Source organism: Bolinopsis microptera, chromosome 1, assembly GCF_026151205.1.
Source record: "Bolinopsis microptera isolate Bmic1 chromosome 1, MBARI_Bmic_1.0, whole genome shotgun sequence".
NCBI classification, from domain to species: Eukaryota; Metazoa; Ctenophora; class Tentaculata; order Lobata; family Bolinopsidae; genus Bolinopsis; species Bolinopsis microptera.
Genome location: NC_087072.1, coordinates 12,842,909 through 12,863,879, shown reverse-complemented (window position 1 = coordinate 12,863,879; position 20,971 = coordinate 12,842,909). Strand labels below are relative to the sequence as shown.

The 20,971-nt window shown below is 39.0% G+C and overlaps 3 protein-coding genes and 1 long non-coding RNA gene across 4 annotated transcripts; 1 reads left to right on the top strand and 3 right to left on the bottom strand.

The window, feature by feature from the left end:
• Positions 1 to 2,197: 2,197 nt before the first annotated feature.
• On the bottom strand, positions 2,198 to 2,842 carry LOC134816313 (uncharacterized). The gene has a single exon (XM_063825148.1). The coding sequence runs from the start codon at positions 2,840 to 2,842 to the stop codon at positions 2,198 to 2,200; it is 645 nt and encodes a 214-aa protein (XP_063681218.1).
• A 1,128-nt stretch (positions 2,843 to 3,970) lies between these two features.
• On the bottom strand, positions 3,971 to 10,133 carry LOC134822283 (26S proteasome regulatory subunit 8). The gene is made up of 11 exons (XM_063833198.1): positions 10,026 to 10,133; positions 8,711 to 8,852; positions 8,396 to 8,493; positions 8,025 to 8,249; positions 6,863 to 7,052; positions 5,985 to 6,021; positions 5,717 to 5,793; positions 5,367 to 5,443; positions 5,156 to 5,254; positions 4,832 to 4,942; positions 3,971 to 4,690 (listed from the first exon to the last, which is right to left on the bottom strand). The coding sequence occupies exons 1-11, from the start codon at positions 10,116 to 10,118 to the stop codon at positions 4,550 to 4,552; spliced, it is 1,290 nt and encodes a 429-aa protein (XP_063689268.1). The 5' UTR covers positions 10,119 to 10,133; the 3' UTR covers positions 3,971 to 4,549.
• A 4,132-nt stretch (positions 10,134 to 14,265) lies between these two features.
• On the top strand, positions 14,266 to 15,365 carry LOC134822297 (uncharacterized). Its single transcript, XR_010161165.1, has 3 exons — positions 14,266 to 14,324; positions 15,079 to 15,141; positions 15,321 to 15,365. It is a non-coding gene; the product is annotated as an uncharacterized LOC134822297 (long non-coding RNA).
• A 1,231-nt stretch (positions 15,366 to 16,596) lies between these two features.
• On the bottom strand, positions 16,597 to 20,472 carry LOC134822290 (reticulocalbin-2-like). Its single transcript, XM_063833210.1, has 8 exons — positions 20,278 to 20,472; positions 20,092 to 20,124; positions 19,790 to 19,905; positions 19,504 to 19,620; positions 18,491 to 18,724; positions 18,027 to 18,230; positions 17,769 to 17,871; positions 16,597 to 17,131 (listed from the first exon to the last, which is right to left on the bottom strand). The coding sequence occupies exons 1-8, from the start codon at positions 20,336 to 20,338 to the stop codon at positions 17,010 to 17,012; spliced, it is 990 nt and encodes a 329-aa protein (XP_063689280.1). The 5' UTR covers positions 20,339 to 20,472; the 3' UTR covers positions 16,597 to 17,009.
• Positions 20,473 to 20,971: the final 499 nt, after the last annotated feature.

Below are 20,971 nucleotides of genomic sequence, written 5' to 3'. Positions count from 1 at the left end.
TTTGGTGGATATCGGAGTTGATATAGTGATCAAAATGGGGCAAAATACGCTACTTTTAGCTGTAACATAATTTCTGGTGGTTGGATATGCTTTAAATTTTTCGGACACTGTCCTTGTAAGTCTTTGTATCACGTGGTGACCCCCACGGTCGCTTCACTATAGCGTCTTCGACGCTACAGGGGGAGCCGCGCACTTCGTGCGCGGCGGGTCATACAACGTATGACAAGTAAGTCTATGAGTAAGCTTACCAATTTTTGTTGCAATTGGAGGTCGGGAAGGATACTCAATATCTATTTGTTCGAAGAAAATTGTGCTGGCCGAAAATAGCGCTAAAAAACCATCCTACAGTCGGCACGCGCGGCTCACTGTCGATGGCGCACTACCTAGATTAAAAATGACACGCAACGCACACTTATCTTTTCATCAGATAGCACTCGGATAGTCTCACGTCACAAGACCTAATCTTTTGAACAATGTAGGTGGCTGGCAGCCCCCACGTGGGACTCTGAAGAAGCTGCTGAGCGGCGCTCAGATAGTAGAGGCTCTTACGGGCAAAAAGACGTGTTTTCTGCTACGAGTTTAGAGACCTAATCGCTAATTGGACACAATAGTATGATGTCTAAGGATCGATAATATGTTAAGAAGTATAAATTTGGCCTTATTAGTCACGTGCTATACCAATGCGCGTTTTAAACTTTGACAGTCTATTACTCTAAGGCAAATAAAGTAATTATATCCATATTTTGTCAGCAATAAGATCACATTATTTTCTATTTAGTGTGAAAATATGAGCTGGAACGGACATAATCTCGCTGAGTTATAGCTGTTTGAAATTTATGATGAACGCGCGGGTGCCAATTGATAACAACTAAATGCTTTTGCGCGTAGTGCGCGTCGAAAATTTGGCAAAAACGCTTGCGGAGTGACAATATTCAAACTTCGATAAAGTATATGAAGTGGGTACTTCTCGGAAAGGAAAAATTTAGGCAAACACGATGTGACTATTTTTGGGTTGATTTAATACAACTGCAAAAAATTATTCAAACTTAAAGCAAAAAAGTCAAAATTTTTACCACTTTTTTGGATTTTTACCTCAGAACAAATAGAGGGATTTGTTTTATTTTTATACAATCTTGTGCGGCTGTCTTTTAGCTATCTTTATGCAAGTTTTGCCGACATGCCAACAAAATTAACTTGCTCAAAATATCAAAAAACATGGTTTTTTGGCCTATTTTTGGCCCAAAAATCGGTTTTTTGCGATTTTACCCCAGAACAATCAGTCCAATCATCTTGAAACCACTTTCAATCGATTCTACGGTCAAAAATACGTCTAGTAAGGTGTATCTGGGGTCCCTAACGTATCGAGCAGACAATGCCCGTAAGAGCCTCTACTAAGACTACGGTAAGCAGATTTCATGTAATCACGCACACACGTATCGCGCGCGATGTAGAAATAAGTGCACATGGTCTTATAATTATAACTCGTGCAAGTCCGAAATAGGCCGTGTGCTGCTTCTAGGAAGTACATATGACAATGCATATCAGCACACTGTTGGCTTTCTTAGAGACCTGATGAGAACCAAGCGGAAATCATGATTGCCTGGTAAGCAAGTTCACACTCATTCCGAATGGCACATGGTCTTGTGGGTTCAAATGACCCCCGTAATCCATGTGGTGGGGCAGGAGGGTCAAGCACTGTTTTTTCTGAAATGAACCTCCTGATCCATGTGGTGGGGCAGGAGGGTCAAGCACTGTTTCTGAAATGAACCTCCTGATCCATGCGGTGGGGCAGGAGGGTCAAGCAATGTTCTTTTCAGGTTGACCCTCCTGCGCCATTATACCTACTAATATAATGATTAATGTATTTTTGAACGATGATCCCGAATCACCCCACATGAATTTGGTAACACGACTCCTGTCCGACAGCGACATCTGTCCGAATCAGGGTACCAGAAAAAAACGACATCTGTCCGAAATTGTGACCTGATTTCAATACGACACATTTCCAATTAGAGACATGATCTAAACTGTTACTTGCTAAATTGTATACGTAACATGTCCAATTTGAGATATGATCTGAGCCATAGTTTACTACCACAGTTTATTTTCATTTGATGTCGATAAATTGGACAATAGTTTCAATGTTATTTAAATGTTATAAATTAATTCAATATAATACAATATCACAGAATCAAATCTAAAGCATAGTCAAATTTCCGATAGCTTTAAGGAAATCCATAGGGTTGCTGTAGTTGTCGTAATCATCTACAATTCTCTGAAGTTGTCGATCATAACGGATCCATTTGGGTGCACGTGGCTCAGGTAGTTCCCGCCTGTCTCTTTTGGTTTTCTTCACGTCTGTAAGGGCTTGTTCTGCTTTAAGGCAATCAAGGAACTTCCAAATTGTGGGCTTCGAGCAGGACAGCATTGAAAATGAATGGAATCCGTGATGCCAACCTTCTGCGATGTTGGATGAGCGAGGAATCCTCATCTGTGCAGCTTCGTGTTGATTCCACATGTGGGGAGCGAAGTTAGGATTGGTGGTTGATGTCCCGATCCAAGTGTTTTCGTAGTATGAAGCAAACTGAGCCATGTCTATAGGAAGGAGGGGCTTCAGGTGTCTCCAGATTCGAGGGACGTCAGTCTCCGGTACGTAGGCAATCGCTCCAGTCATCGCGAAGAAATCCCGAACAGGAGAGTTTGGAGTCAGGTACTCCTCCCAGATGTTGGTCTGCTTTACATGCTTCAGGAGGGCTTTCTTGTAGTGGAAGTTACATCCTCGTCTGGTAGTGGAGGGCCACACGGAAGCAACTGCGTTGTGAATGGCGAGCTCGTAGTCCATGAGGATGGATTGTGGTTGGTAGCCCCCAGAAGCCCAGGTGTCTATCTCCTCGAACAGGTTGCGGTATAGAGGGTCGTCGTTTTTTCAGGAAGGAGTCCATAGAAGAGGGGGAGGTGCCAGCCGTCAGGGAAGAGGCCATGGACTGTGAAGAGCTGATGGAAGAGATTAGGTGCGGATTTGAAGGTACCGTCGACTACCCAATGCTCCGCGTCCACCATATGATCTGCGTTCTTAGGAGTCCCCCAAAGGAAAGATCGACGAGTCTGTTCGTCCCACCCAGAGTCCCAGAGCATCATTGGTTCGTTGTCGGTAGAGAGGTCAATCACGTATCGATGGATCAGATCTTAAGGGATCACATCAGCTTTAGAACGTCACGAGATTACCCGTGCGCTTGTGAAATACGAATGTGAACCGAAATTACAATATGATCCGAAATTCGGACAGATGTCGCCAAAAACGACTCCTGTCCGACAGCGACATCTGTCCGAAAACCCTAATTCAGCTTTCGGACAGATGTCGCTGTCCGACAGATGTCGCCCAATCCATGAATTTGGGTTAAAATGCTCCGCTGGCGAGTTATCGACAAAAAACTGTTTCGGTCACGTGGCACGACCATGTAAGGAAGTTGATCGATTTCTCGTTTAAGGGTTTTAGCATAAGCTAAATAGGGAGTCGGTATAAGGTTCAGAGTTGAGGTTTTGCACTGTCTGTCAAAACTAAACAGAGAAAGTGCTAAATTTAGTCTCGTGATTACTGGTTACAGTCATAATCCCGCTTATATTTTGCATTTAATGTCGTGTGATTGGAGCGCAGTTATTTTACATCTTAAGAAATTTCACCGATTCTCCTGTGCTGAATTAAGCTAGAATTGGACCAGGGTAGGTCTAGCGGTCTACGTCAATTTCTAGTAGACATTTTCTAATGACTTGTAAAATAGATAATCGCAGCAATAGCATTTAACCGTTCAAGAAAGGCCAAACATATGTGCCTTGTACAAAAATGATAAGACACTATCATGAATCATGAATCATGATTGATGATGTTGCCCCAAGTCTAAACACTCCAAATCCGTGCATTTGTAAGATATGTCTTGACGATACACCTTTGGAACTAAATAAAACAGTCCACTTACAATTATTGTATAACTATTTAATACAAATAACTTTCAAATTTTGCACTACTTCAATATAGTGTTATTGTAACCAGTACAATCATTGATATTTTGGACTTCCTTTCAAAAAAGCATTGCTCAATATATTCTATTTTATAGAGGCTCTATCTCAAAACTTTCATTGCGGGTCATATAATATACTGACAAACCGACATATAATTAGTACAAAATACCCACACCATTTCTGAGTATAAGAGCTGCTCATTTTATAATATTATCTTGTTGAATATGTCCCTTGTCAAGGCCGTTTCAGCGAATTACTGATATTGGAGTGCAATTAGGCCGGGGCATTATTTAAGCTAGAAATGAGTTTTATTTGCATCCTGAAGTACTTAGAACATAGCCATTTCCCTTTAAGCCTGAATGAGCGACAATTTTGAAAAGGGAGTTTGTCTGTTGACAACACAAGATTGCAAGACTTGATTGTCGGGTCAGTGCTAAACTTTAAATTTAAAACGCTCAAATTCTATCAGCAACTTAGGACAGTCCTAAAAAAGACAGCAACGTTTCTGAAAGATACATCGGCAGATTTGCAGCTACTTGAACAATTGTTTGATAGACATGTTTTTTTCTGAATCTTTCAGCATGACTTTAGCAACTGCCATCTCGAAATCTTCTTGAGTCACATGTACTCTGCGTTCTCGGAGAGCGTACATTCCTGCTTCAGTACATACTGCCTGGAAAGAAACTCAGTATTAGAAATCTTTCTTTCCGCAAGATAAAGTAGGGATCTCTAACAGACCATAAATTTCAAGAGATCGATCAGTTATTGATTAAACCATCTAACTATTCTGTATGAAGTCAAAGGTCGTACTTACTTTTGCTTCAGCGCCAGACGATCCTGACATCTGCTCTGCTATTTTCTTAAGATTTATTCCCCTCGTTAGATTCATTTTCCGAGAATGTATCTTCAAAATGTCCATACGAGCCTAAACGAACGGTCTCGGTAGTTAGAGGATATACATTATACAACGTGTCCCAAAAAGGCGACGAAGTAATTTTTGTTATTTTAACTCGCTTGAAGACTTCTTCTTCGCAAGTTATGTTTTGGGACATTAGCAATTTATCTTCATAAAATTAAATTGTTTTCACTTTATACAGATCTATCGTTAAGTATCAGCCATTCAGAAAATGTTTATTACCTCTTCACCAGGGGGTGGGAATTCTATCCTTCGGTCAATTCGACCAGGCCTCAAAAGAGCGTCATCCAAAATATCAACTCTGTTAGTAGCCATGATAACCTACGGAATAAACATAAGTAGATGTAACAAGGCACATGGAAAATAAGTTGATACCACTCGTGAATCAGCCATGACAAATACCGTACGCGTCGGGCGTTATTGAAAAATTTACCTTTATGTTCTTGGTAGCCTCGAAACCGTCAAGCTGATTTAACAACTCCAACATGGTTCTCTGTACTTCACTGTCACCTGAGCAGTAGTAGCATGTTAAGTTTATTTATTAAAAGATGGCAAATGATCAAGATCGGGGCCATTGTAAGGAAGTTTCGAGGACAAAAGCGGAACACTTCCCTTCGCGCGCGCCTTTTGCGCATTACTAATTGTTGAAACGTTTTGCTTTCCATTTGAACGAGGCCTATTTTGCTAGTTGAAAAAGATGCATCTGACGTAATTGTCACGGGTTCATCAAGAACTATCGTGATTGTGTTACTGTTTCTTATTTTTTAAGATTTTCAAACTTACTCCCGTGTCCGGCATCAAGTCTAGATGATCCAATAGAATCTATCTCATCCATGAAAATAATAGATGGTGCGTGTTCTCTGAAAAATAAACAGTGTAATGTCGGGCAATTTAGCTGTGTGACCGCTTATTGGCGCAAAAGTAGTGCCATTTTTAAAAAGGAGGAAATATAAAATGAGATAACATACAAGCTGTACATAAGCAGAAAAATGTACTTTTTGGAAAGGCAAATGTTTTTGAAGAATCAAGTCTTGAAACTGCGATTGCTTACCTCGCCATTACGAACAATTCTCTGACCATCCTCGAACCTGAAATTTTGAAGAGTATTCAATTTTCCATTATTAACAGTATTCGTAACACTTTATTCACCAAGTACCCAGAGTAGGGGGTATGCAAATGCATGGATATATGTATGAGTTTGCAGCCGTATTAAGCTAAATATCTCCCGTACACTTCAGTAGGTAAGAATATTCTAGAGCGATTATTCGAATGCAACTATCCATACGGGACTGCAATCGTGAAATCATAATGTGTATAAGATCTAAAACAAGAAATGCGGCCGCTTTTCTTTTGTGGATGGCCGCTCAATTTCCCGATCCGGGATGAAGTATTTTATCATATTCCATACCACCTGGGGACCCCAGTCTTTGCGGTTTATAAGCACGCAGATATGGCGGAGAGACAGGCCGAGCGCCGCCCAGTTGATATAATTCTATATTGAATTTGAAAATCGTGTATATTTCTATTTTCTATGTAACCATATGTTTATTGTTTATGCAACCTGACACGGATCTTTGCAAAATAGTAATACTAACTCAAAATAATAATACGATGCTATCAATTTGTCCCTAGCGGGATGCGTACATGGTGAAATTAACAATGTACTTGAACATTTCAGCACCGCGCGCCAACAATTGTTTAATTCAGATGATCGCGCAAAATAACTTTGCGCAGGCAGACACGTGGGCGATAACTAGACTGTCGACATGGGGGCGAGGGCACGCACGCACGCACGCACGCACGCAAGCTACCATATACAAAAAAAAACCTCGATCGCTAACCCTTGTCCTTGACTCTTTTGTGCCTTCGGCACTTTGAGTCATGATCGGGAAAAAATATGCTTTTAAAAACATAAAACAGAAAGCTAACCTTCTCCAATGTATTTCTGGACGAGCTCTGAACCACTGACTCTGATGAAAGTACACTCTGTATGATGCGCGACAGCACGTGCAAGTAACGTCTTTCCTGTTCCTGGAGGTCCGTACAACAGCACTCCTTTGGGCTGCTCTATTCCCAGGGCTTCAAAAAGTTCGGGATGCTTTACAGGTAGTTCTATGACCTTGAAATAGAGTAGAACATTACACTTAATAGCTACTTACTGTGTAAAGTTTTCAACTTTATATGTCCAACATACAGGGCAAAAGTAACGTTACATACGATGGCCTTTAAAGCTCAGTCACTGATTGCCCGATTGAGGTAATTCTTTTTGGTATGACCAGGGACGTAGCCAGGATTTTTCTTTGAGGGGGGCTGTCGGCGAGCGAAGCGAGCCGACGCGTCCAATCAAGCTGCGCAGCGAGCAAGCTGTGGCAGGGGTCTGGGGGCGCAGCCCTCAGCGGGGTCCAGGGGCGGAGCCCCTTGGCGGGGGCTAGGGGGGCGCAGCCCCCGGAAATTTTTTGCGAAACAGGGTGTTTTAGACGACATTTGGCATTAAAGAAATTTGTAGGACAGCAATAAACTGGGATTGAAAAGAATCAAGTACTCACGTAAATTTGGTAACTTCACAACAGCAATCTGCATTCTCCAATCAGAATTTACGACTTACTCAGGCCTCATCGTCTTAAGATTTTTACATTTCCTACGGTCTAGGGGACACTATTGACTATAATTATAGAAGTCTTCTAGAATGTTTGCTTGGATTTAATGACATATATTTACTAATCCACAGTTCAAATCTTTGACTGACTGCAGTCATAAACACAGCCCAGTTACCAGGCGACCATGGGGACTATGGGGCTTATCTTTTTTCTGGGGTTCGATTTTTTCCGGGGGGGCTGCCGCCCCCCTAGCCCCCCCCCCCCTGGCTACGTGCCTGGGTATGACTTACTATCACCACTCATTCGAGGAATATGTTAAATCAACTTATGTAACGTTACTTTTGCCCCCCCCCCCCTCCCCCCTGTACAATATGCAGATTATACATTTATAGCAAAGTGAATTAATACAACAGTCCTATACAACTAGATACAACGAAGGATGGGAGACACTCAAAGATATGAGTGGATATAGGATATATTTGACAAATACTTACCTCTTTGATTTCTTTGATCTGTTTGTCAAGACCTCCGACCATGTCATAAGTAGAATCTGGAACCTTCTCCACCATCATCAAGCTGACTAGAGGGTCTATTTTACTGGGTAGGATCTTGTGGAGGGTGTAACTGTCGTTGCGGAGGGCTACTCTTAGATTGGGGGTTACTTGACTCATCTCTATACTCTTGTCTAAATCAACGACGAATTTACCGTCCGGATGTACCTGCAATAGTTTAATATGTTGATGAAATTTAGCTTAACAGAAGGTAATTTTATTCTGAAGTTTAGTAGCTAACATCTGACTAAAATGATCCATCTCTGTAAATGAATGATGTAGTGTCATAGTATAAAACAGATGATGGAACAAACCTTGACTAACACTTTCTTCTTGTCCATTGGTTTGATGACTTCACCAACGTAAGAGCTTTGTTCCTGTAACAACATTAGCTCCTCCCTCAACATTCTCACTGAAATTTAACATGTTAAACGACACGAAAGCATCTAGAAAACTCTATATTCACTGTTTAATAGTTATATAAAAGTGAAAATTTGTGTCCTTTTACTGAATTTTGCAAATTATGTGTTTAAACAATCTAAAAAGCCTAGCTACTAGAAATGAGGAGCTACATTATACTGTATTTTCAACCGAGACACAGTAATTAATGAGAGGAAAAAGACTCCTACCTTTAGCATTGAGCTCATTTCGTTGAGCTTCCAACCTTCTGACATCTTGCGACTTCTCACTCAAAACACTCTGCAATTCTTCTATTTTGGCTATGTAATAGTTTCTCAATCCATCCTTGGGCCGAGTTTCTTCGACTTCCATCTGAAGTTAACTAAGTTCAAATTTCAACAAAATAAGCATCTGCCTCGGAGCTGGAGACGGCTAAAAACTTTATGAATTTACCGAAGAGTCGTCCTGGCCGAAACTTTCGACTGAGATAATTTTTGCATCCTGCCACTTGTACTTGGGTGTCTTCAGGTGGTGGAATATGAAAGTATTCATCGATTGAGTGACGCAATCTTTAATATGTGTAAGACCTAGCATTCTTGGGTTCCGAAAGTTCGTTCAACGCACAAAATATCGTAAAACATATTCCTTTGTTCCACAATCTGAAGTCCCCCCATGGCAACTCCTGAACACATTTGGCTTATCTTAATTAAACACTTTCAAGTTCCAGTTATCGGATTGTACATACATTGCGTAACTGGTAACGCAACAGGCAACTATTCATAATAGTATCTGTATGAGGGTATAGATGCGAACACTATACTCGACCTGCATAATTACAACATTAAAATACAGTGAGACGTTATATTTCGAGGGAGGGGCAAAATTGGCCCGTATCATAATAATAATCATGAAGTCATTTCGTCAATGATATAATACTGTGAAAATTACTAGTAAGTTAATTAGAACATTCTATATGTAAGGTTGATGCTCCAGCCAACATAAGATCAAGCCACAGCAGTTAGCACGCACCTAACCTTCAGTGATTGAACATTTAAGAAAATTCGTCAGTAACGGACAATTATTTGGACGCGATCATACTTGAAATTAAATTTGACGTAAAGGAATACCAACTTAAAGGGCTTAAACCCTATTGATCCGGCGATAGCTAAGAGAGATGGCTATGTACGGTCATAGAAAGCACTGCGTTATATTATACAATAATACATTGGCTGTTGAGTGCTACCCGCGATAATTCCCAACGCTTAAGCTGAGGGAACGCGGGGCATGAATCATGATACAATATAGTGTGTAATATATAGTGCGCCACTGTTATTTGTTTTGAAACTTCCCGCCAGCCAGTCTGAGGTGACTCGCAGTCTGTCCTCATAATACTCTGGCAACCCTTGCGGAAAATTATTCGTTACCAGTGTCCACGACTTTTCAGGGATATCATTCCCGGAAAATATTATAAAGGGCTATACAGTACTGGCAGTTCTGATTACAGTATGAATAATTAAGATCTGGTGCAAGATAAAATTTCCTAACCGAGACTAGGATTGTGTCTTCACTAGTAGAGAGAGGTGTATTTCCATCGTTTGCAAATAAATTGCCGAAAATGTTTAACAAATTAAAACTCATGACGGACAAACGTTGATAAATTAACACTCCAAAAGAGGTTTTAACTGAGACAAATATAACTCCTTCATAAAGGCTTTATATTACTTTTTTTCAAAGTTTCCATGACCAGGCTCGTTAAATTCGTGATGATCAATCCCAATCTAAAATGTCAAGAATGCTAAAGCGGCTGATTCGGATATCGTGGTAGCTTTGATTATGATTATGGAATTCGATTAGTGGATAATTAAATATCATTCTTTGATAAACACAAAGCTGTCAAAAAATACCTATAGGTTATATTACCATATTTATATTATGGTGAATGGTGATTCAAAATCTCAAGTTATGGAAAATAATTTTGCTCAGTTTTATTCTGAATTTTTTAACAAGTGAGATGTTGCAGGCCGATTAAGTCAGCGATGCAACATTAGCTATTCGGATTAAGGGGGCCGGGGGGGGGGTCTTCATCAAAATTCTCTCGAAATTGACTTTGTAGTTGTTTCTGATGGAGGGGAGTGATATCTATCAGCTGTTTTTGATCCCATGGAAAAATATTGTTTCTTATCTAGCCGAAATTAAGTAGTAAGGCAATAGTGGGCTTGTCTGTTCTCGCTCCAAGGGACTCTGTATTATACTAGTACTGACTTATCTAAGAACGAGAATAGTATGTGTTTTTGAGATTGTTGATTGCTTGGGTATTGCATATTATATACTTCAACCCGGATGTACTCATCAGTCGAGCGAATGGTTGCAATTTTGATCGAATATTTAAAACTGGAAAATTGGCATAAGTTGTCATTTCTGTAAACTTGAGCACACATCCGGCCTAGCCCTGTAACAAACCTGAATTCCTCTGAGATGTTTAAAATTTTAACCATTCATTTGTGGGGAAGCTGAGTAATATTTACTACAGCACACCTACATAAGTGCGAACAACAATTTCCCACATAATTAGGCATATCTCAGTTTAATCTTTGAAAATCCACATTGACCTTGCATCATTAAATATGCGTGAATGAAAAGCCTTTAAAATAAAAAAATCACTTTCCATTGAATTCAAGCGACCATGCTGCAACTAGAGAGTAAATAAGGTTCGAACTTAACAATTTTTTAAAAATCTTTTTTTAAGAAAATCCAACCAGGTCTCCAGATTTATTATTTCGATGTTATCTGTGTTCACTGTTCAGCAATCAGCAGTAACAATGCCAAGTTTCCAGATAAATTACGAGTGAACAATGGTGTGCATTCTTTACAAGTTGTCTCTAGCATTCCACACAGATCAATGAAACACTCCTTACTCAATCCTAGAAAATTTAAGGTGGCAGCCAGATCTAGTTTACAAGATTACTGACCACGATACATGACAATGTATCTACGGCTTTAACGGGTGTCGTAACTTGAAGTAGTAAAGTACATATATCTGAAATTCTTAACTTCTTCAGTCCCCTGCAGTGCCTGCACCAAATAATTCAGAAAACTGTAACGACGAAAAACATGTACTACATAATATGGTACGTGGAACATGGTTTATTTAACTTTTGAATACATAAAGAGTACATTGTATACTGCGAGGTGTTAAATCTGCAGTCCAGTTCATTAAAAAAATGCCATGACATTAGATAGTGCCATAAGGAATGTGCTACATTGGATAACCTTAAATCCAATAGAGAATATTCTCTTTTCATTAGATATCACTGTTCGGGAACTTTTGTAGGTCAAGAGAACATACCACATTGAAGATATGTTTTGTGTTAGGTAATGTAAGTAATGATAGTAAATGGGGAGACCGGGAGAAAGTATGACCATGTTGAGTTCTTTTCCTATTGGAATCGATTCGGTATTCGAGCGAGTATGATATTCGGTTGACCAAATGGAGTCGGTTACCAAATCATTAAATGTTCACATCATGGCCGTTCTGTGTTTGTGTTCTTCAACTGAGGAAAAAAAGATTTATATTCGGTGTCACATCACTTAATTTAAAAAAAAAACAAAAAACTAAAAAGTGGATATCAACTCTCTCCATTACCCAAACGACCTATATTGGCTTCCATCTTTCTGATTTTGTAAGCTCCATAATGTTTTTCGTACTGCAAATGATGGGTAGCAGCGAGTCCCTTACGAATCTAAAGAAATATTACTTCTGCTAAGGAATAAAAGTCGCCTTAATGGTGCTGCGAAGAAACATGGGTAAATCTGTTACTGACCTCTTGCACGATTAAGTGTGCGTTGAGATCAGCCTGAGGTTTGTTCGTGTACGGACTCCACATGCCTTGTATTGATCGGTGAATCAACTGGCTGTTGTCTGTTCATGTACCTGTAATAATGGTACTTGTTTTGGACTCCTTTGTAAGTTTAACCGTATATGCATACTGGCGTAATATACAGCGTGGTATTATATAATAATACGACCGCACTATACCATATCCATGATACATAATGAGATATAACTATCAGTTTAATAATTTAATACGTATATACGTGCGCGGCGCGTACATCAATAATAAAACTGCGCAGCCCTTCCAAAATGAGTACACTATGAACCGCTGCAGCTTAGCTGAGCTGCTTCATAGAGTAGCTGTGGTCAGTGTCAAGTGACGGTCATTTTTTTTGTTTTTGGTTTTTTTTTTTTCTGTTTTGTACACTACACGGGTCACACAATAGGATATCACATGTCTTTGAGATACATTAATTAAACAATGGGCTAGTCATTAGGTATGTAGCCACAGGAACAAAATATTACACTGTAGCTAATGTAGACTCGAGGATCTGGCCTCTTCATCCATTTATTTATCTAACACGCACGATACGAAGACCTTTTTGTATATCCCAGAAGAGTTGCAATACTTCTCAAACAAACTGTGAAAGGATTCCTTCGTGTACATTGTCTATGCGCTGCTCCTGAAACAAAACACTGCAGTTAAAAGGCGGTTAAAATCAGTAATTTGCCCCTCCCTCCATACAGCTTTTTGCCTTATCAGATAGAAGGTTTGTAGATCGCCCAGAATTGTAACACTCAGAGTATGGAGTCACATATAAACAGGACGTGTACTATTACACTTCCACGAAAGTAATCTTACTTTCGTGTTCAAGGCTGCTCCTGATATTGTCTCCTTAAATAATCTCCCCTTTTAATATTTCCCGGGAATATATCCCGAAAAGTCGTGGAACACTGGTATCCGATCATTTCCCACAAGAGTTGCCGGCCTATTACAGGACAGACTGAAAGTCAACCTAGACTGTGTCGGGATGTTTTCAAAAACAAAAACAGTTGCCACTTAATTACACACTATATTGTATCAGCGCACGTATCACGGGGTATACTATCGAGAAAAATGTAAAAAATTGTGAAATAATTTTTGTGGAATCACGAATCCAAATGGTAAAGTAAATCCAAACTGGGTACTTTTTTAGTGAACATGGCGAGTAAGGTTTGCGTCAAACTGGCGCTCTTGTATTGTCGTATATTATCAGAAACACATTCTTAATAATCAATTTGATATTTTGAAGGAAAAAAAACTAAAATGGTGTAAAATTGTGAATAAGGTGATTTTTTATGGTGAATCAGTTTCCAAATTAGAATTTCACCATTTTCACCATTTTTTCACCATTTTCACCAATTTTCACCATTGGATAACCTCCGTATCACATTACACATTTTTTCACGAAACCGTAAAATCACTGTATTTATAAATCTCAGTGGATTTATAACCTATATTAGTTATTATCAATAACCTAATAACCTAATATCAGTACACACTAATAACGGGTTACCACGTATCGTAAATGTTAATATCACGCTATCACCATGCCAGTGGATCATCAGAGATGATTCTCATATATACAGACGTATACAATTACCTAACACAAAGTAAGCTAGTTCTTGTGTTTATTCAGTTTACACAGTATTACATACTAGAACAAAATGGGAAGGGTCATGATCTAATTTTGGAGCCTCCCCCCCACTTACAAGGTATCGTTCTTAGAAAAAAGGGGGTTTTTTTAAAATTTTTTTTACTATTGTTTGTTTATAAATGAAGATATTTGTTATATTTCACACTTTCGTGCGGTGAGATGTTAAGCTAATCCTGCCTGTTTATATTTTGATTGACATCTTAAATTTTAAAAACGGACATTCTTGCAGGATACTAGATCAAATCAGGAACCTGAACGAATGCCAGTATTGGAGAAATGAAGACCTACAATGCACCACCACTCGACGTTCATGCTGTAAGTAACAATTTGTAAGGACGCTATCGATCCTGTGGACTGTATAGCGTGGATGCACAATTCTAATTTATATTTAGCTTTTTAAAGAGTCCTGCTCATGCTTATCACCCTTCAAAATATGCGTTCTAATCAGCAACTAAAACTTTGTAAAAGGTAAGAGCTAAAATAGTAAATTAAGGAGGTAGAGGATCCTCGGCCTCGTTTAACAAGGAAACGATCTTCTGGTCCTAGTGTTAACGAGACTATCGCTGAGATTAAAAGTTATGATATGCCCCCTCAAGAGATTTGTGATGTGAGTTATATGGATTATTAGTGTTTCTTTTATTACAAGACCTTTCTTACACTGATCTGATAGTTGATACAGATCTCAACAGATCCCATATAAAAACAGATACCAATAAAAACTTGATACCAATAAAAACTTGAACTAAATGAACTTCAAAAAATCTTTACTCGTTTTGTTTTCTGGATCAGCAAATTATCTCAACGAACCTGGCGAGGTCATCTCAATATGTTCAATCCTAATTTATTCGTCTTATCTTTACCTTCATTGTTAACTGTTTTCATGTTAAATTGGATATATAATATGGATTGTAAATTATAATATGTTTAATGTACATATGAGACAGGAGAAACGCTATCTTAGGACGCTAGGAGGATCAGGACTGTAACGTCCTTGATAAATGTAATAGATTTGTAGCGTTGTAAATTAGTTTAAATTATGAGCATAATGACATCTAAATAATGTTTTCAGGTGGTAAAGTGTGTGTACACGATTCTTGGTGAGAATCCTAGACGTCTAGATCACTGGCAGGAGGTGAGGAATTTAGTTTGTAGTTTAGTATATCTTTTGGCAGCTAAGTTAGCTTGTTATTTTGGTGCCCTAACTTTGCTACACGTTGTATACCTCTCGGCCGCGCGCGATCAAAAGGGGTTGCAGCGTGTGTCAACCCTAACTATCCTTGACCCAGCAAATGCTAACTTGCATCGTTTCAGTGTGTGGTTTTGTTGAGTAAGCTGGGAAGAAAGCATTGTGAGGAAACGAGTACTGAGAATGAGAAAGGATAGAGTAACTCCTGAGATGAGAGAAGGAGGTCAAGAAACTGTTGGCAGGATGGACCTCCTACGATGTAAGTTATTCTTCCAGGACCAGAGGGTACCCAATTTTTCAATTTAGAGTCCTTCCTACGATGTAAGTTATACTTCCAGGACCAGAGGGTACCCAATTCTCAATTTAGAGTCCTTCCTACGATGTAAGTTATTCTTCCAGGACCAGAGGGTACCCAATTCTCAATTTAGAGTCCTTCAAAGGGAGTATTATAGGCGCAGGCATTTAGGCGCAGGCATTTATTCGGTTTTGAATAATACTGTTAATCGGTCGTCTGTGCGACTGCAACCAGACTTGTAATTATTATAGTCTCTTTTCTCCCCCAGATTGCTCAGCGAAGTAGGGTTTGTGTGCTGTTCTTCATCTGGTGTAAAGAAATCTGCGATCTAAACGAAAGTCCTGAAGACAACCCGCTCCTACCCATTGTCATGGGGCGGTTCATGAACAAACGAAACAACAACTCAGTTATGTCCAAGATCTTCAGTCAAAATCTCGGCAGTGGCAGGAACTCTACTAACCCCGAAATACTCCCTGGTTAGTTCAACTTTCAACCGTTATCATTCTCAGTATCCTTTTATATGCTTTAAAAAACACGTATCTAACAAATATATTCTCTCAGCCCCACCTTTAGCTTCTCCCTCATGATTTTACTCCACTCACAGGCGAAGAGAGTCGTCGGATGGTGATAGCTGCAGCTCGAGCCTTCAGAATGAACCGGGCTAAGAGACGAAACAATGTTTTACCTTCAGTTTCTCACACTCCCTCAGCCTCACGCACCCCTGCCTAGTGGAAGAGGCGGAGAACATTGAACAAACTGTGAAGGAGTTGTTTTATTACTTTGAGAGTGCCAGTTTTAATTTAATGACTTATACAGGGTCTCTAAGACTTCTTCCTATTTATATACTGGAGTTCAACTTCTCGGACGATCAAATCTTATTTTCTCAGAGATCAGTAATGGTGCGTGTGTGTGTGTGTGTGTGTGTGTGTGTGTGTGTGTGTGTGTGTGTGTGTTGTGTGTGTGTGTGTGTGTGTGTGTGTGTTTACCTGTAGTGACTGCCATACTGGCCGGTTCGAAAACTCTTTCTGGAACTATTTAAAGTATGACTCACAATTTATCCTTATATTCTAAAGTACATTTTTAGACTTAGAATTTAGAAATCAACATTGTGTTTTATCTCTAACTACAATAAAGTTCAAATATTTATTAGAAATTTAAATCATACAACGCCATAATACCCAACAATTTTATAAATCAAGGTCGGTCAAAATAAGTTGGTGTCCTAGATGTAAATAAATCTGCGATATAAAGGTCAAGGTCATGGTTAGTTAGTTTATCTAAGAATGACTACAGAACATGATCTCCCAGATATAAATGTGACCCATTCTAGAGCTCGTCTCTAAGAATGAATACATAATATGATCTCCCAGATATAAATGTGACCCATTCTTAATTCTAGATCTAGTCTCTAAGAATGACTACAGAATATGATCTCCCAGATATAAATGTGACCCATTCTAGAGCTCGTCTCTAAGAATGACTACAGAATATGATCTTCCAGATATAAATGTGACCCATTCTAGAGCTCGTCTCTGTCGTGGAAGTAGTCGTCATCTTCAGTTATAGTATCAAACTCCTCTACAATCTCCTCTCTACTTAACTTCTCATCTCCATCCTTGTCACCGTCCTCTATCAGCCAAACTGAGGAACACGCGTTGTTAGGTACTCCTACTTACTAATTCTAACACGCGTTGTTAGGTACTCCTACTTACTAATTCTAACACGCGTTGTTAGGTACTCCTACTTACTAATTCTAACACGCGTTGTTAGGTACTCCTACTTACTAATTCTAACACGCGTTGTTAGGTACTCCTACTTACTAATTCTAACACGCGTTGTTAGGTACTCCTACTTACTAATTCTAACACGCGTTGTTAGGTACTCCTACTTACTAATTCTAACACGCGTTGTTAGGTTCTCCTACTTACTAATTCTAACACGCGTTGTTAGGTTCTCCTACTTACTAATTCTAACACGCGTTGTTAGGTACTCCTACTTACTAATTCTAACACGCGTTGTTAGGTTCTCCTACTTACTAATTCTAACACGCGTTGTTAGGGACTCCTACTTACTAATTCTAACACGCGTTGTTAGGGACTCCTACTTACTAATTCTATCACGCGTTGGTAGGGAATCCTACTTACTAATTCTAACTTGGTACCAGTGCTTTGTTCTGTCACTGAAGAGTATACACATATGGTTCTACAGTGGCCCCCTAATTGCTGGGTCCTAAATTATTAGTATCACAAATGTTTCAGAGTCCCTACCATATACGTACCAGATTCACGGTGATCGATGGCGATGTGTCCTTTAAAACACTCGTCGCTCTCTTCGTAGGACAAGAAGCCATCCCTATTCTTATCACAAGCGTTGAACATACGCTGAGTAAAGATTATATTTAAGGTCTCGTCGAAGTTTGAGTGATCAGGACTTACATGTAAATTTATTGACGACCATCGTTCTGAAGTTTAACAAATATTCTTTAGTAATTAACGAAGATAAATCAAAATAAAAGATCCTCAAAGTATCAACTCACATCAGCTGTCCTATATTCTAGAGGGAGCAGTTCATTAATGGTCACGTGTTTGTTGTAGTACTTCCTGAACTCGTTGATGTTGTATCTGTTGTCGTGGTCCTCGTCCAGCTTACGGAATCTCTCGCCTGAAGCCAGCTGGTGAACCTCTTCAAAGTCCTCTGGATACGAGAATACCACAAACTCTTCCCAACTCAGAGACCCGTCCTGGGGGAAAAATAACATTTAAACCTGTTATCTTGGAGGAATGGAATTCACTGGCTAGAATTCATCATTGACAACATAGTTCAGCCTTATCAATATTTTACTAATGAAACATAAAATTGTTGATAGATATGGGTTTAGAGATTATGTTTGGAGCAAACTAACCATTATTCCCAGCTAGAGACGATTAAGACATGTTATTTTAAAAGCTACTGAATCATTATTTAAAATATTAAAACATTATTATGTAAATGTAAACTAACCTCATTAACATCAACCACTTTGAATATTTTGTAAAGTCTGCTAATAATTCCAGCCAAGCTAGGAGAACCATTCTCTTCCAAAACAGGGTGGTCATGCTCCAACAGAGGATAGTTCAGTTTGTTGTCCTCCAGTAAGAACTCTTTCTTAAAGTCCATGGCGGAGATATCATCCAGTCCTCCGTAGAGCCCAAACTCTTGGAACGTCATCTGAGAGTCTTGGTTCTCATCCCAGTCCTGAAGTTGTTATGAACATTAAATAGTGAATGTGGAGTATTTTTGAGAATTTTTGAGAGTTTTTGAATCTGAGAATTTGACCATTTTCGCCGGGAATACTCAATAATGTCTCAAAAATTATTTTTTAATCTGAGAAATTCAGCATGGATTTCTCATTTTCTCAAAAATTGTCCACTCAAAAATATTGATATACTAAATTATTCTTCATGTTTTCTTGTATCATATCAGTGCAATGTGGTCCAAAAATACTCAAAATCAATTTTTGAGAATGAGTTTTTCGCCTCTCCTGGAAACATTTCTCAAAAATAATGAGAATTTGGCATTTTCGTCGGGACTCTCAAAAATACTCATGACCCCCCCCCCCCCCCCCCCCCCCTATTTAAGCCAGCTAGCACCGACAGAAATTGAACTTTGTTTCAGCTGGGTAATTTATAACAACAGTGCACCATGATTAGTTTACATTTTCTTGATAAGTTTACAGTTTGCAAATACAACATAGGTGACATAATATAATAGGTAGGTGACAAGAAACTCGAGCTGGAATTTAAAGACTGCCCCTGACTTTCATATGAATAATTCCCTCAGTATACACTGTCAATTGTTCTGGCGCTCATTTCGTACGCTAACGTCCTGTTAGATTATAAATGTACTAGTACTTGCAGGTACCACCCGTATTCACACTCAGACCTGAGTTTAGTCATTTTCCGATACGAGATTGGGGATGGGTTCTATAAACAAACAAACAACAAACAGTACTAAAAAAAACCACTGTAACTTACCCAGAAATCTGCTTTAATCTCTGCAGCCTTATTTTCCAGTTCATTCTGGTGGAGCCAGAGTGCAAGCTCTCTTCTATCCAGCAAATTATCTGCATCTAAGTCAGCTTTATAAAATACCTGGGAAAGATTCATCACTACACATTAGCACATTATGTCACTATTCACTAATCACTATGTTATTTGTGAACAAAACCATTAATTAACATTCATAGTTTATTCTTTATTCTCAGTTCTGTGTTTCTCAACTGAAAAGTAAAACTCTCAGAAAAGCGAACAGGTTACCAACCTTGTCAACAACCACTTTTAAAGCTTCCTTTCCAAAATTGTTATCTGCTAGTTCCTTGGTAAGTTGACTGCCAAGTATACCAATTGAGATCTCGTCTGGTGTGTCTTGGAATGAGGCTGAAATATGCTAAATATCATGATCGTCAATAAAAATACTCCAAATATGTGATATCGAGATTATCCAGAGAAATAATGTAACTGGGGCATGCTCTCTTAACAGAATTAATACAAATATCCTGTCACTGAGAGTTTAAAACAGTCAGTTTTACTCATTAACAATTAAGGAAACGTTAAGGAACTTACGGTAACCGCTAATATCAGACATCAACGCTCGACCTGGAAGTAGGAGGTTGTTACAATAAGATCACAAGCCTCACAAGCGCTCACAAGCGCTCACACACATGGCATGTAGTAGAGAAAGTAAAAACAAATATTCTGACAAAAGAAATATCTTTATGTACTTCAGGCTTTGAAATTTCTAGTAAATACCTGCTTCAACATCCAGAGCTGTGATGGCTATAAAAGCGAGAAACACACCGAAGAGATCCATATTCTAGCTAACAAACGTGGCGCACAAGATCAATACTGAATTTCACTTCCGTTAGTCCACGTCACTCAAGGAAGGTATTGTAGTTCCTAGTGTCTAGTCACCAGTGTACCGTTACCTAGTTACCTAGCTGTTATAACTTAATTAGGTCAAATTATACCTTAATTATCACTGACCATATCAAAATATCCAAATCATTACCATGATGTCCACATCCCGGTCATTAACGCCTTTTCGATGGAACCCACCTCTAATTGTATTGGGTATCAGCATTGCTGTTAAAAACTATAAAATGTGGTACCATCCTGCTGCTAAAAGTACAATAGGGCCCCGCCACTGCATCTAATCAATATTAATACAATGGCCGCTCATGTATGATACAAAGAAAACTCCATTTACGGACGTGAGGAGAGTTAAACGACTCCTCCAACTACAATTACATTAAATCAATTCCTTCTGTAACGTCCTCAATAAATGTAATAGATTTGTAGTGTTGTAATTAGTTAAAAAAAGATAATCATATATTATCTTACAGCAGAGATAAGGAAGACTGAGGTTTGTAATGCACTGGTGAATTGGCACTGAACCATTAATCTCGCAACTAACAGCTCTATTTAAAAAGTAAGGGACTTGTTC

Excerpts from the sequence above, each read along its gene's own strand:
- LOC134816313 (XM_063825148.1), bottom strand. The coding sequence starts at position 2,842 with ATGGACTACGAGCTCGCCATTCACAACGCAGTTGCTTCCGTGTGGCCC.
- LOC134822290 (XM_063833210.1), bottom strand. The coding sequence starts at position 20,338 with ATGGATCTCTTCGGTGTGTTTCTCGCTTTTATAGCCATCACAGCTCTG. Across the intron at positions 19,621-19,789 it reads TAAAAGTGGTTGTTGACAAG|GTATTTTATAAAGCTGACTT; the intron begins GTTGGTAACCTG and ends AATCTTTCCCAG. Across the intron at positions 17,132-17,768 it reads CATCGATCACCGTGAATCTG|TTTGGCTGATAGAGGACGGT; the intron begins GTACGTATATGG and ends CGTGTTCCTCAG.
- LOC134822283 (XM_063833198.1), bottom strand. The coding sequence starts at position 10,118 with ATGAGTTTTAATTTGTTAAACATTTTCGGCAATTTATTTGCAAACGAT. Across the intron at positions 5,444-5,716 it reads ACTTGATGCCGGACACGGGA|GTGACAGTGAAGTACAGAGA; the intron begins GTAAGTTTGAAA and ends ACTACTGCTCAG. Across the intron at positions 4,691-4,831 it reads CGTCTGGCGCTGAAGCAAAA|GCAGTATGTACTGAAGCAGG; the intron begins GTAAGTACGACC and ends GTTTCTTTCCAG.